Consider the following 15,988-nt stretch of genomic DNA (forward strand, 5'->3'; position numbering starts at 1 on the left):
TGATTAAATAAAGAATTCTGATTCTATGCTGAGTGATGCATTATAGTTGTAAAATAAAAATGTTCCCCAAATATGTGAAAAATAGTTCTTCTATTCTATAAAATTTTTATTCTTTCCAAATTGTATATTTATTTATACCAATAATAAAATAATACTTTCCAAATTGGTAATTTTATTTATTTATGTAAACAAAAATGACCCTGAGTTGGCATAGACAAACAACGATAGTGCTTTTTTTTTTAAAATTGAACATATTCTATTTGAAAAAAATAAAAATTGGGCATTTCTTTGTTAGAAATACCAAAATCAAAATATTGAATTTCAAGTAAAACCAATGTATTTTGTCATGTCGTAGATATAAATATATCCAAAAATTATGAAAAACAATAAGGTAGAAGATTAATTATTAATAAAAAAAATTATTTTAGCGAAAATTGAATTTTGCTAAATTAGTCTAAGATTTTCCAAGTTTTAAGAAAATTATTAATCTGCTTGTTATGATTCGAAATCTCTGATTTCTTTTTCTTTTTTTTTTTTTTTCCAAACTTAATTTTTCATTAATTAATTTTCTACCTTATTGAACTTTTTTTGTAATTTTTGAATATGCTTATTGCTGCGACATGGCAATTAGGTAGATATCACTATTTTTACCTGAAATATTTTGAATTTCGCTATTATAATGAAGAAGCACAAAAAACAATGAATATGATAATTTTTGTTAAGCCTAGTAGCCTAAGAAAATGCAGGCTGGAGAATTATTCCCCTTGGACTTTATCAACAGATTAGAATTGATAATTCGTACTATTTAGATTATTTGGACTACTGTTCTTATTTCTAGTGTTATTTTGATAAAATTCAGTTGAGGTTACACTCTTCTGGAGGTTGAAGGTTCAATCCTCAGTGAAGGCGATACTCAAAAATACAATTGCAAATTACTTAAGACTTCATGGCTGACTGAATCAGAGCCTGGATTAAATAAAAAGTTTTGTTTGAAATTCGATGCAGATTCTCAAGTTCAATAGAAAGATTCCTGAGTTTGATAAGACATACCTGAGAGAAGGTTGGGGGTTACATTGATTGAGACATTGTGAAAATAACAGATGAGAACAGTAGTCCGAATAATTTAAATAATATAAAAGAGATAGTAATGTCCTTTCAGTTATCGGCCTTGCCATTAGGTGACAGGGTAAATAGAGAGAGAAAACAAAAAAAACAAAAAAAACAGCCATGACACCAGAGTTATAAACATGATTTGGATCAGTTAGACTAGAAGCAGCAAATCCCAAAGAAACACATTTTGGGATGACACCGATTTCTTTTTGTTGTTGTTGTTGTTATAAAAGAGTTTTGTGTCTGCACTATTTTCTTCTTACTTCTTTTACATACCTTTCGCACAAAAAAGTGAACGTGTCTGTGTATCTGTGTACATTTTCTTTCGCAATAACTCTGTCAATTTTCAGTCTAGAGACTCGAAATTTGATATGCAGGGTACTGAGATTTGGGAAAATCTTTGTGATCGGTTTTTGGCCAGAAATTTGGCTGTTAAGGTGTCAAAATTCAACGATTTGACCTTTGAGAACTCTGCCAAACTCCTCCCACGATTTTGGGTCTAAACGCTGGAAATTTCAGATATAGGTGCCTTGGACATGGCTCTAACTTAATAACTCGATTTGAACCCAAATCAATGAATGTTAAGGGTTATAATAGGAGTCAAAATTTAAAAAATTGACCGTTTTTGTTATTTTTGGGTTTTTTTTTTTTTGCTCAGCATACACCTCCAAACAACCGGGCAACGCCGGGCTTAAATGCTAGTATATATATATACATATATATATGTTTGACAATAATAAAGGTGGAATTTTTTACCCCCCCCTCCATAATAAATAATAATGGTATAAACTTGTTAAATAAAATTGATTCATTGTAATTTTTTGCTGTGATCTCAAGATGAAAGATTATAAAAAAAATCTCATTTTTTTTTTTTTTTTACCCTTGGTAAAACTGGTGAATTTTCAAAAAAATTCTCCCCAAAAGCTAAAAAATAGGGAAAAATGGAACCCAATGTTATTACTAAGTATTTTGATGTAAATAATGAAAACAACATGATTTTTAAAATTCTCTTAAAAATCAAATAATTGATTAATTTCGGTAATTATTTTGCAGACTTATTTTTAAAAAATGCTGAGCTATATATAAACTGAAATAAAATAATATACAAAAAAAAAAATTCTCATATTTTGGATTTAATTTATCACTTTTTTTTTTTAACTATTGCAATTTATCTACAAAGAAGGGGGATTAGGAGAAGCTTACTTATAGTAGTGCTCTAGAAACATTCTTACTTGTATTTTTGGCACTTTCAGTAACGCTCTGGAGGCTTCTTAAGTTTATTTTTTTCACTCTTCATGTAAAAAAGGAAATGTTTTTGTGTGTGTTGGTTGGAATATTACCGTGTTTAACTTTTTCTATTTAATTTTTTTATGACCCTGAGCAATGCCAGGTAGCCTTGTTAGTAATAAAAAAAAGATAATTTATTGCTGAAAATGATAATGAAATAAAAAATAATAATAATTTAATAATAGTGTCGTCCATCTGACCATGATGGGCATCAAGACAGCCCCCCCCCCAGCCAGCCCCCCTATAGTCCAGATCTTGCTCTCTGTTACTTTTGGTTATTACCCAAACTTAAGGAAAGCCTTATGAGACAATTGATTAGATGAAAGAGACTGTAATGAGGATATATATATATATATTATTCCTTAATTGGAATTCATTTTTGAGATGAGCATTATATATTAATTTATTTTTATTTCGGACTATTATTCTCATCTTTGTGAATAAACAAAACCAATAAAAGATCAAAAACAACTAATAAAGATGAGAATAATAGTCCGAAATAAAAATAAATTAATGTAATGAGGATCATTGACATACTCACACAAAAGAACTTCCATGGGGTCTTCCAGAAATTGTTGGAACGGCACAAGTGCATTGGAGCTGGAGGAGATTACTTCAAAGGGGACTTGAGTTTCATGTGTGTACTATCAACAAAAGTGTACGTACGAAAGAAGTCTGGAAACTTATTGAAAGCACCTTGTACATGTACAAGTTGAGTACATTTATTTTAGAATTCTCTTCAAGTTAATGGTAATCCTTTATAGGCATGTTGTATGTATCGATTTTTAAAATTTTACTTACCTTTTTGTTTTTTTGCAGAGGTGTAGTCCAACTATTCAATGCCGTCAGAAAGCAGCAGAAGTTGATGAATGAGAGTCTTTCCAGCACTTCTACAGAACGAAAGAAAGATATGGTTATCGAAAGCATGAACAAGAAGTCTTTTCTCAATCTGCTCCAAAACACAAAGGTGGATGTTTCCATGAAATTAGCAGAGAAAGAAACTGTACAGGTGAGGGCAAGATTTTAATCTACCATATTTAATGAAAGGCTAATCAACAGCACCCTTGTTGTAACACAACTGGAGCATTTTTTTTTTTTTTTTTTTTTACATTCAGGTTCACCGCAAACACTTAAGGAACTAGGAATATAGAATATTGCTATGTGTCTTATATGTCATCTAAAGAGAGGTTCGTCAGTTCCAGGGACGGCAGGAATGTGAATGACAGACATCAAGAGAGACTTGCAAAAGTGCATTGTGAATGATGGTGACTATGTAGAAAAATAAATTCTGGAGCACAAAAGATTGCCCATTTTAATAGTCTATCCCCCCCCCTGCCCCCATCTTCGTAGCTCTTCAACATTTTAGTTTTTGAATTCATGTTTTATTTATTCTTTTCAATTTTTTTTGCTCCTTACATCAAGTGGCTTCATGCCTTGTCTGGAGCGACTCCTGTTTAAAAAAAAAAAAAAAAATGTATTTGTCCCAATTCATGTCATCTGTGAATGTTAAGCTGAAATGTTTGAATGATTAACTTTCACCTAGTGTTATTACCTATGGTAATATGTGGTTAGAAAGGTTCTTTGTAATTGTTGCAGAAAAGGAGTTTTGTCTTAGTAGCATTAAATGTTGCCTTTTGTCTCAGTAGCATTAAATAGTGCCAACCATTTACATCCTCATTCCACTACAGACTGGAGGTCATTTTGTAAGTAGCAATACCCATTAATCTGAAAACGCTTTGGATATTTTAAGATTTCAAACAGGTTCTACTCAAATAGTCATTTTAAAAACTAAAGTACGTTAGATATTCAAAATACCACCATTTTGTTTGTCAAGGTTTTGGTCTACTACATTTAATGAAAGGCTAGTCAACAGCATCCTCCTGGGACATAACTGCTATACCCTGTTGTCTCCAATCTAATAGGTTTCACACTATCGAACCTTTGTCCCATCATAACAATGTTGCCTCTCTGTGCCTGATTTACAAGTGTTTTAATGGAATGTGTTCTGATGAACTTCTAGTACTTGTGCCCCCTCGATGTACATACCCCGACTAATCCGACAGGCAGCAAAATCCCATCCTTTTACTGTTGAGGTTTCTAGATGCCAGAAGGATTTCTACTTTAATAGTTTTTTCTCTTGGACTGCTAGACTTTGGAATTTCTTCCCCGTTTACTGTACTAACCTGCAAAAATTTAAATGTAATGTGAACAGAATCTCACTGTTTAACTCCCCACAGTCTCCTTTTAAACACAATCCCAAACAGTAGCCCCTTATGTCTAAGTAGGAATATGTCTTGTTTGATACTTGATACCCCTCGCTAAACACTCACTCAAAGTGAGGATCAAGGGTAAGTGGGGCACTCCTTAAAAAGGAGTGGCACCCTCTTTTACACCTTGTTGTAGTAACTCATGAAAATGGAGTCTTAAGGTTGTCCTCAACTATGGTCGACCACTTGTGTTTTTTTTTGTTTTTTTTTTAGAATCCTTTGTCTCTTTACACACTAAACACTAATAAATAGATTGATAAAAGACGGTTAATTCCTATAGTTACTTTCTTTTTATTTTTTTATAAATTGAATGCAATGTATGTTTTCTTAGCAGACACATACCTTTTAATGATATTTAAAAAAAAAATAGAAATTAATTTTTAATAGAGAAACTAGGTCACATCTTTGAAAACATTATTTCATTAGTTTAATTTGAAAATTTAGAAAACTGAAAATTGTTATATAATTTTCTAATTAAACGATTAAAATCATTTTTTTTTTCTTAAACTCGTTGTTAGACCACTTTTTAAAGAAGACTTTGTTTTTCTTTTTATTTTGCTTGTGGTATTAACACCAAGGTGTTGGACTCTCATGGAGAGAAAAAGGTATTTGTAAAGTCTGAATCGATGTGTGGTTAACACAAATTTTGAACAGAGAAACTTGGGTCATCCCTCAGGTTAATTACCATCAATAAAATGAAAAGGAAAAAAATGCGAAGTCTGTTTTGAAAAAGTTGTTATAACAACAAACTCTTTAAAAAAAAAATGATTTTAATTATTTAATTAAAAATTATATAACATTTTTCAGTTTTCAAAATTTTCAAATTAGAAATTAATTTTTTTTTTTTTCTGATAACACTTGTGTGTTGATTTCAAAAGTCTATTTTTTTTCTTCTTTTTCTTACAGAGAAAGGAAGATGACCGAAAAATCTGGAGTGTACTTAAAGATGATTTTGTAATAGGCACCGGAAATATGAAAGATTGGGACAAACAAGATATGGATGCGTCATAAAATCCAGTTAACAGCAGCCATTCTTCAAGTTTTTATCCATTGTAATGACTCAGCCAACTTTTAAGCAGTTTCATTTTTAAATGGATAAAAATAAAATGAGGAAAATCTACACATTTTAAATTGTATAAATCTATTTTAATATTAAATCAATGATTTTTTTTGGATTTGCCTGTTTGTGTATCAATTAATTTTTTTGTTTATTTTCTGTCAACACTCAACAAGAGTTTTAAATTAACTGTTTTATATCAGTTAATATGAAACCAGGCATTAAATCGGTCAGCAAACAATATATGACAATGTTTCATATGCCAAGTCATTTTCTCAGGTTTCAGATATGTGTACATTCGTTTTCCCCCACATGTCTATTATAGAGCGTGGTGTCATCAGAAAATATATCCAACTCTGACGCCATTTTATTTGGATGGTCGATTATGAATATGAGAAACAATTAAAGGACCAAGGATCAAGCCCTAGAGCACACCCACATTAATGTCATATTGTTTGAACATACAGCCATTGAGGATAACTTATTTTTCTCTTGCCTAAAAATAGATCCGATTATAATAAGTATTCATTCAGTAATGCCCTATAATTTTTTTATTTTTTTTTACATAGGCATCACCACTTATTAAGGCCCAAAGATCACTCGAGGATAAGGGTTAAGAGTGTACAGTAGTCAATTGAACAATATAGTAATTGTTAGTAATGGAAGTCGGTAAATTTGTCAACTTAAGTGGAATGGCTCATAAAGTACTTGTTTACGTTGGACTTGAAGACAATCAGATTGTAGTCAGCTGGAAAGCAGGAAAACTGAAGACAGTTCCACAGGCGTGCAGTTCTAAGAAGCTTTTTTTCATGGAATCTACGTTTAGGTTTAGACACAGATAAAGAGTGGGGGAATTATTGTAAACAAACATCTTTTTGCACAACTCCCCACTTGGAATGCCCCCTATAATTCTGGTCCTTAATCACAGTAGCCCCTTGTAGAACTCTGTTCTGTTTTCCTGCTTTCCGACTGTTTACAATATGGTCGTCTTCAAGTCCAACGTGAACAAATTCTTAATGAGCTATTCCCTTAAGTAATCCAATTTACCAAATTTCTACTACTAATGATTACTACATTTTCCTATTGATTACTGTACACTAATTAATAGGGCTATGACAGCAGAAATTTCTTTTCGTTGTTTTGACTCTCGAGTATATATATCTGACACGGTTAGGCACAGTTAATCAACCAAGAACCACATCACTCCATATAAAAGCATATAAGATATCAACGGATACACACTCAAGAGTCAAGAAAATTAAAAGAATATGCTGTTGTCCTTGCCCTACTGATTAATCCTTATCCTTGAGTGGCCTCCGGGCGTTGATAAGTGGTGACTCCTTTGTAAAAAAAAAAAAAATACAGTAGTGAAGAAACAGTTGGATTTGCATACATTTTTTCTTAGATAAGTTAAGCAACATTGAGCCTGGCCAGTAACAGATGAGTAACTATTTGAGAATACCAGCAAGTATGTATAATACATCGGAGATGAACATCCCTACCTTGCACAGTTCCAGGTCACCCTTGGGCTACATGTAGCACCTGTTAGCCTCCCTCTGATATTCTAGAGGGTTACTCTACAGGGGGGGTAGATGGAGTTCCTCAGCTCTGGTAGAGACAATAGCATTCTCCAGGAGGATAACACCACCAGCATCAAAGCCACGTGGTCAGGATATTAGATTCCCAGCTGCCGAAACAACTTTTCTATCCATCCATGGCCCTTGAACCCCTGGAGGGGCATAAGCCATCTACAACTTTTTTGGAGATGCTTTTGTAGCGACTGAGTTCTTTTTACGGGTTGAGGGTGCTGGCCCCACGCCCAACCTTCCCAGAAGGTACACACAGTGCCTAGCCTTCCCAAATGGTCACCCATCTGGTATTGCCCATGCTCAACGTTGCTTAACTTTGGTGATCTGGCGAGAACCGGTGTGTCAACATGATTGTGCAGTACAAATTTTTCTATGGGCAGTTAAAAAAAAGAAAGCACACTCAAGGCAGTCAAGAGAATCGATACAAGAATCTTCTGAAAACAAACCTGAAGAAGTGTGGCATTAATACATACACATGGGAGACCCAGGCAAACCTGAAGGCAGACCATTGCCAAAGACACAGCCACTTTTGAGGCCAAATGGAAATGATGCTGCCTGCCCTCAATGTGAAAGACATTTCAAGGCCAGGCTTGGTCTATCAGCCATCTGCGCAGACACTAAAGCCCAGAATATGACTGCCATCCTTGCAACTGATGGGTCGCCAAGAGGGTGAGAGACAATACATTGTTTTTACATAGGCATAACCACTTATCAAGGCCCAGAGACCACTCGAGGATAAAGATTAAGAGTGTGCAGTAGTCAATTGGACAATATAGTAATCGTTAGTAATGGAAATTCGGTAAATTTGTTAAGTGGAACGGCTCATCAAGAACTTGTTTACGTTGGACTTGAAGACAACCATATTGTAGGAAGAGGAAGAGTGCTCTGTTTAAAACCGGATAGAAGGAGCTCGTTTTCTCTGTATAATCATCTAGTGATGGAATCACAAACAAAACAGCTACTTCCAATTTGTCATGAGCCAGCATGGAAGTAGTAAGGCTTAGAAAACTGTCACAAGAATGCTCATGTCAGTGTACAAGATAGTTAAAAATATTCACCCCCAAACAAGGCACAGTACCACTTGGGCGTAAGGTGCTACTATTTGGAACCAAATCTACAAAGATATTATTTAGGGAGTTGAGCAGCGAGATGTGTATTCACATTACACTTGAACTTGGATATTCATCTCCTGAGGTATTATACATATGAACTAAAATACACTATCCTGACTTTCGGGGTAGAACCAAATGTTACTATTTGTTCTGCCCGAAGATGGTACAATGGGTTTGTGCTGGACGTCCATACAATAGAAATATGTCACAAAAATCCAGCAATAATTTTGGAGATAGACCGTCAAAACCATCCATTAATAAAAGTACTTTTCTAAGTATGTTTTCGTTTGAGCAAAAGTTTTACAATTATATTTTAGGACCTGCATAGAATGGAAATATTTTTATGCAATGTACAACAGATGGAGAATGTGATTGTGAAATTTTTATGGAGTTTGCTCGTATTGAAATAAATGGTTAATATGACAATTTACATACAACATACACCGGTTCTCAACAGATCACTGAAGTTAAGCAACAATGAGCCTGGCCAATATCAGATGGGTGACCATTTTGGAATACTAGGTGCTGTATGTGTGCTTGTTTCGACATTGTTTCCAGTCATTCTGAACTTATGCACTTGCAACTGGAATTTTAAAAATGCCGAATCAGCAGAGGTGTGGTTGGAGATTGCCACAAAAATTTCACGTGCAGGCACCCATCAGTGGGAATTCATAATTTGTCAAGAGTAAACAGAATCTTTTATTACAATTAGGAATTTTACAAGGTGTTTTATAAAGTCCATAAATTTCACAGAAATGTTGGAAAATAGATTTACCTGAGCGTCATAACAAATATAAAAAAAAATACTGTATTCTAATTCTTTTTTTTTTTTTTTTAATTCTTCAACTATTTCCTTTGTCAAAAAGGAGTTATTTTGCATTATGAGATTTCTAACAAAACCCAAGAGACCAAAACAGGGTTATCCAACAGATAAATATGAGTCCTTACTTAGTTGTTTTCTTTATGCTGTCAACTACTGGAACCAAAAGAAATAATGACGCAGATAAAATTATTGGCGCATCCTCAAAGAAAGGTTGCCTTCACCATGGCTTATGGGAGCCCTCTCTACACCAACACACACATACATACACACAAACACACACGGTGCTAGTTGGCCATTGACCCCAAAAAAGGGTCCATTCGCCCTTTGGAAGATCTTGTTTTTAATCCTTCAAGGAGACTAGCCACCCTCCTCACCAAACAAGTTTGGTGGGGGAACCAGTTTAGTCGCTGGTGACCCGACCATGAGGCAGGTAGTACTGGGTTACATGGTACCAGTAGCATATGACATTACCTGACATACATTAGTGATTATTATGCTACTAACATGCACATTGGAAGTTTGCTGATTTCTGCCCACAACTGGATGGGTGCGAAATATAACAGTTTGAATTGAGACTCTGACACAGATAGACTGGCATTCTCTCTCTTCCATCGTTATGATGATGATGTTGAGCAAAGAATAAATCCAAGACCTGAAACAATATTACATCTCTACTAAAATGCCTGTTGACCTTGCAACATTCTTTATGTTGCAGTGTTCTCTTTAAATAAAGTTGGTTCATATTTTAATGGAAATGCTTGGTGTTTATTATAGAAGATGGTGACCTTTCTTTTTTTTATTCAACATTCAATTTCAGTCAGATGGGTCCAGATACGACCAACTCTAAGAAGTGACTTTCTTCGTCATGGCGTGCTTCCAGGCCAATCATTTTCCAGCACTTGCATTACGTTGAGATGTAATTTGGTTGATGTATTGATACATTTCGCACCCACTGACATATGTAGGTAAAGCCTATAAATTTTTGCTCAGAGGATTTAGCACCAAAGACAAATAAGTTCCCAAGTAAATTTTGTCAAGACAAGACGTCCTTCCAATCCTGTTTTCGTCCTGCACCAGAAATGCACAAATGAAATGTGGAATTTCAAGATACCACATTCTATTTGTGACAAAAGCCTGCTGATCTAGCAACCCTCTATATGTCTGAATAAATTGATTCATATTTTAATAGTAATGTTATGTGTTTTTCTTCATTTTCACCGCAAACAAGGCACAGTGCCACTTTGCTGTAGGGACCTACTATTAGGGACATAAGTTGCATGTATACTATATAGGGAGTTGAGCAGCAAGATGTCTGTTCACATTACACTTGAACTTCTGCATGTCAATACAGTTGGGAAAACAGAAACCTGGAAGGGAGTTCCAGTATCTAGCAGTTCTGGGGAAGAAACTATTAGAGTAGAAAGCCTTCTTACGTCTAGAGATCTCTACTGTGTAGGGGTGGGATTTTGCTGATTGCCAGATTTGTCATGAGTATTTACGTTGTATTTACGGGTATTTAGGGCTTGTAGTTTGTCAGAGCATTCACCATTAAAATACTTGTGGAACAGGCAGAGGGATGCAACATTTCGTCGATAGGATAGAGGTTGACGCTTTGATGACAGTTCAAGACCTATCAGGTTGGCCACTCTCTTTAGAAGCCTGCCCAGGAGCGAGAGACTAGTAGCAGATGCTCCAGCCCAAATGTGACAACAATAATCCATACATGGGCGAATAGTGGCCTTGTATTTCATGAAAGATGGTGACCCCTTTTTTTTTATTATTCAATGTTCAATTCTAGTCAGATATGTTCAGACAAGTGACTTTCTTCACCATAGTGTTCTTCCAGACTAATCATCTCCCAACACTTGCTTTATGTCGGGTTGTAATTTGCTCAGCATATTGATAACACGAGTAATTAGCACCCACTGACATGCGTAGTTGAAGCTTACTGATTTCTGTGCCAAAGACAAATCACTTGTTATTGATTTAATAATTATGTTGCGTCAGCACCCTTGTTTTGTAAATTGTATTTTTTAGAATTTACAATTGATTAATGGATTTAATTAAACTTCTAACCCCTCCTTTTTGTCAAAAATAATTTAGAAATAATATCTCTTAGTGTTTTTCTTGATATATTTATTGACTATGCAATTTTTTTTTTGTAAATTTACTTTCAAATAGAATCTAAATATGAGTTTCCCTCCCCGTTTTCCTTTAGCAACCATGGTAACTAATACACTTGATGAATGTCGAAGGTTACATCAACTGAAACGTTGTGCAAATAACACTCAAGACTCAAGATGAGAACATTAGTCCGATTAATCCAAATAAAACAAACTATCATCCCTCATCTCCAAAATTCAGAACTGTGAAGACAAATAAGTTCCCAAGTAAATTTTGTCCGGACAAGACGTCTTTCCAATCCTGTTTTCGTCTTGCGCCAGAAATGCAGAGATGAGATGTGGAACTTCAGGATACCACATTCTATTTGTAATAAAAGCCTGCTGATCTTGCAATTCTTTTTATGTTTGAATAAATTGATTCATATTTTAATGGGATGCTTGGTGTTTTTCATGGAAGATGGTTATCCCCCATTTTTTTTATTCGATATTCAGTCAAGTCACCGCCAATTCTAAGAAGTGATTCTCTTCATCACAGTGTTCTTCAAGATCAATCATCCTCTAACAAAAACACTTTAATCCCAGCTTGAAGACTCAGCTACATCTCAGTGTAGTGTGAAGTTTTGAATTGAAAGCCATGTTTATTTTTAGAAAAGTTTCCGATGGGTAACTAATCTGGATAAGTCTTGAACTGTAAAAGTTTGCAGACGAAGAGCAAAATTCCTACTCGTGTGGACACAAAAATTTATGTGGGAATTCTTAAATATTCAATGTTTTATTGAGTAATTCCGGTTTCTGATTGGATTTTAGCAGAGTGTGGCTCCATTTAATTGGCCAGTTCCTATCACCAGTGTCTATAAAAAGAACCTTCCAACTTTATTTAATCATACCTTCCCATTATTTTTAATGTTGAAGGATGAGTCTCCTTGCTGCTTCGGTTGCTTGGGGAATTGGGAAGAAAAGTACCAGTGACGAATCCATTCTTGACAATCAGCCAGACAGGTGCAGGGCCAGGAACTAGCCCAGTACCTGAGGTACGGCGCAGGAGGTCCACCCTCTTAGGCCTTGCCACCCAGCTTTCGGGTGGGGTAAGTTCATTGCTTACTGCCTGAAGCATCCCAATCGGGGAATGCCGACGGGGGATTCCCAGGCAATTTTTACTAGGCAAGAGTGCCTCTCCTTTAGGGGAGCTTGCTTGACATCTCGACCTTGAGTCACATCATACTGAGTTGGGCAGCAAGTAAATATCTACCCTCTCATTTTATCAAAAATATTGCAACAAATAAATACCATCTGCTTTTGAGGGGAATCTTGAAAGGCAATCTCCATCTTCCAAAAGACAAGCATTAAGGAGAGTAGAAAGTGGAGCTTGGATTTACTTTTTTATTTTTTGGCAGCCTCATAACTCTCACATACCTTGTTTTGTTTTTCAGTCCTTACATTCTATGAGCGATATTTTTGACAAAGGGGGAAGAATTGCTGTTTTCTGGGTCGGAATCTATTCCATCTAACACTTATTGTTGGTTAGTTTTCTTATTTTAAATTAGTTTTGTTCTTTTTTTTGTTTAGTTTCTTGCATCAAGTGGCTTCATGGCTTGTTTGGAGCGATCCTCCACACCCTCCAGCCCCTCCCCTCCCACAAAAATTATGTGTTTCTTTCAATCTTGAGAATTTAATCCCTTTTTCTATATACAGTAAACAATGCCGGCGTTTTCTGATTTACTTGCATCCCCACAAGATCAGAGTTAGATACAAGGTCGACTTTTGGGGGAAAATCCAGCTCCTCGAAAGGGAACTCTATATTTATCTAAAAATAAAATTTTTTTTATTTCCGACCTTCGACTGAGGACAAAACAGATTATACATTTTTATTCCAACACGAATCCTCATTCACAGAGCTCTGTTCGGGGAAGCTAGTTTTCCCCACCTTCGGGGCTTGTGCGACATCTTGCTGCAGTGTGGGAAAACGTGGATACCGTTAGCTTTTTTGAGGGAGTCTTGAAAGGCATCCTCTGTCTTCTTCTCGTTCGCGTGTTTCTTTGAATGCTGAGAATTTAACCCCTTTTTATAAACACAATAAACAAAAAGACGATTGTGTAACTACTTTGTATTCCCTTTGTGTGTGTGTGTGTGTGTGTGTGTGTGTGTGTGTGTGTGTGTGTGTGTGTGTGTGAGAGGGGGTATTGTTGTTATTTGTTACCATGGCAACCTTTAACGGTATCGTCATCATCATTCCTAACGTACGTCAGTAAAGAAGTGGAGGGAAAGACAGTGTGTGTGTGTGTGTGTGTGTGTGTGAGAGAGAGAGAGAGAGAGAGAGAGAGAGAGTGATATATATATATATATATATATATATATATATATATATATATATATATACCAGAAAAAAGGTGGAAAAAGAAAGATAATAAAAAGCTGAAAAAAAAAGAAAAAAAAGAAAAAAGCGATCAATTGTACTATCGAGTCCTTTAATATATCGCCTCTATTTTGCTTAGTTTTCGCCCACGCCTCTAAATTATTAAAATTACGTTACCGCTTCTTGGGTGTCTGTGTATGTGTGCGTGTGTTTCTCGCCTCCTCGTGACTTACGTATTATTACATTTATTACTATTAGCATGATTACTCAGCATTGCCCGAGGCAAAAGTATAACATAACTTCAATCCCTCTCCCTCTCTTTTCCCCTTCCCCATTTTCTCTCTCTCCACCAACTCTTTCTCCTTTGCCCCGTCTATTCCTCTCCCTGGATATACACACAGATAACTCGAGTCAGCATAAGGGAAATAACTCCATGAAAAAAAAAAATCAGAGCTATTTCTCTCTACATGATAGCATTAAAAGCTGTGTATACGTCTTCATAACAGTAAATGATATAAATGACCATTTAAGCCCTAAAGGATGAATCTTTTTTTTTCTAAATTTATATATTATTATTCCAGGTTATGCCGATTAAAACAAAATGAACTTTGTGAGTGTTTATTGTGTATTTTTCAAGTTTTAACTGGAGATGCAGACAGACATTTGCCCTTTATATAATAGATTTATTGACTATTTATTGAAATCCAAAACAAAAACATGAAGTTTTAAAACTATTTAAAAATTATACTTAAAACATAATATAATTATGAAAATAAATCCATCGGAATGCATTTCAGTTTCTTTGTAAACAAGTACAATAGATTAAATTAAATGGATGAAGTTGAGACGGTTGAGTATCTATAAATAATTTCTCACACTCTTTATCTGTGCCTAAACCTAAATGTAGATTCCATGAACAAAGATCTTAGCAGTACACAACTGTGGAACTGTCTTCTGTTTGCCTGTTTCCCACCTGACTACAACTTGGATGTCTTCAAGTCCAACATAAACAAATTCCTGATGAACCGCCCCCTTAAGTAAGACACTTTATCAAATCTCCAATACTAACGATTACTACGATACTATCCCATTGATTACTGTACATGCAATAACCCTTATCCCCGAGTGACTTCTGGGCCTTGATAAGTGGTGACCTCCATGTAAAAAAAAAACTACACTATAATCATATTGACTAATGTACACCCATTAACCCTTATCCTCGAGTGGCTCCCTGGCCTTGATAAGTGGCGATTCCTGTGTAAAAAAAAAAAAAAAAAAATTAAAGTTTTGGTTGAGGTTGATCTCTTCTAGTTATTAAACAACCCAACGGCGCTTCATTCTTATAAACTCCTACTAGAACAACATATTCTATCTTTTTACTCTGGCTCTACACGTTGGAGTATCCTTACATTTTGGTGGATAGCTGACTTCTCAGGCTCTGAGTGCATCCTGGCGTCCATAGGCAGAGCGAAGCCTGTCTTTAAGACTCATCTTACACATCCTGTGTAATATCCTCATGTCATTTTTTTTTTGTGCAGCAAGTAAGTTTCATTTCATTAAACTGTGTACATATACCTGATAGATGCTTCCCTTGTCAACAGTGGAAATGCTCTGCTGGTTAGTAATGATATAAGTTCGCTGAACTTAATCCATCCACTCCTCTATCTCTCACAATCACACCTGCTCCAGCTCCTCCCTGTACTACAATGGTATCACCAAGGTAACAAAACTTTAGGATCACCTCAAATGCATTGCTATCTAGGTATACTTCCTCTGCATTCAAATCCTCATCCATCTCCATTGTTTAAGACTGCTTGTACACAAACTCGTTCTCATCTCTCACAAAATACCAGTACTTCCACTGCACTTCTTGTGTACCGATGCTTACAAGTCTCACAAAAAAAAACTGAGTTCCTACCAACTTTCCTTCCACAAACTGAATAGAGTAACTTTAGTAGCAGTCGATGTTCACATCTTGGCCTCCAAAATCAAAATTCCTAAACTTGTTTGTTTGCACATCATTTGCGCATTCACTATCCTGAATAAAAATAAATAATTATATTTTGGACCAATCAGAGAATTTTCTGAATTTATTTGAAATGGTTTTCCTGGGAGCCATTTCGATCCCTTAAAAAAAAACAGATTTTTCTTCAATAAACCAGTTGAGCCAAAATCCACAGTCGGGTTTTGAGCCTGCTGGCATGTTAACTCACACTTACAAAAAAAACAAAAAAAACAAAACACACACACACACACACACACACACA

General features: G+C 35.3%; 1 protein-coding gene across 1 annotated transcript in view; it reads left to right on the forward strand.

The window, feature by feature from the left end:
• Positions 1–5,839, forward strand: part of LOC145260415 (RRP15-like protein) — a 29,435-nt gene extending 23,596 nt beyond the window's left edge. Inside the window, exons 5-6 of the mRNA XM_080118397.1 lie at positions 3,217–3,406; positions 5,571–5,839. Coding sequence (XP_079974523.1) covers positions 3,217–3,406; positions 5,571–5,675 — 295 coding nt within the window. The 3' untranslated portion in view covers positions 5,676–5,839. The remainder of the gene's footprint in view (positions 1–3,216; positions 3,407–5,570) is intronic.
• The last annotated feature ends 10,149 nt before the right edge of the window (positions 5,840–15,988 follow it).

Source organism: Euprymna scolopes, chromosome 36, assembly GCF_053919585.1.
Source record: "Euprymna scolopes isolate OS-2025 chromosome 36, ASM5391958v1, whole genome shotgun sequence".
Taxonomy (NCBI): Eukaryota; Metazoa; Mollusca; class Cephalopoda; order Sepiida; family Sepiolidae; genus Euprymna; species Euprymna scolopes.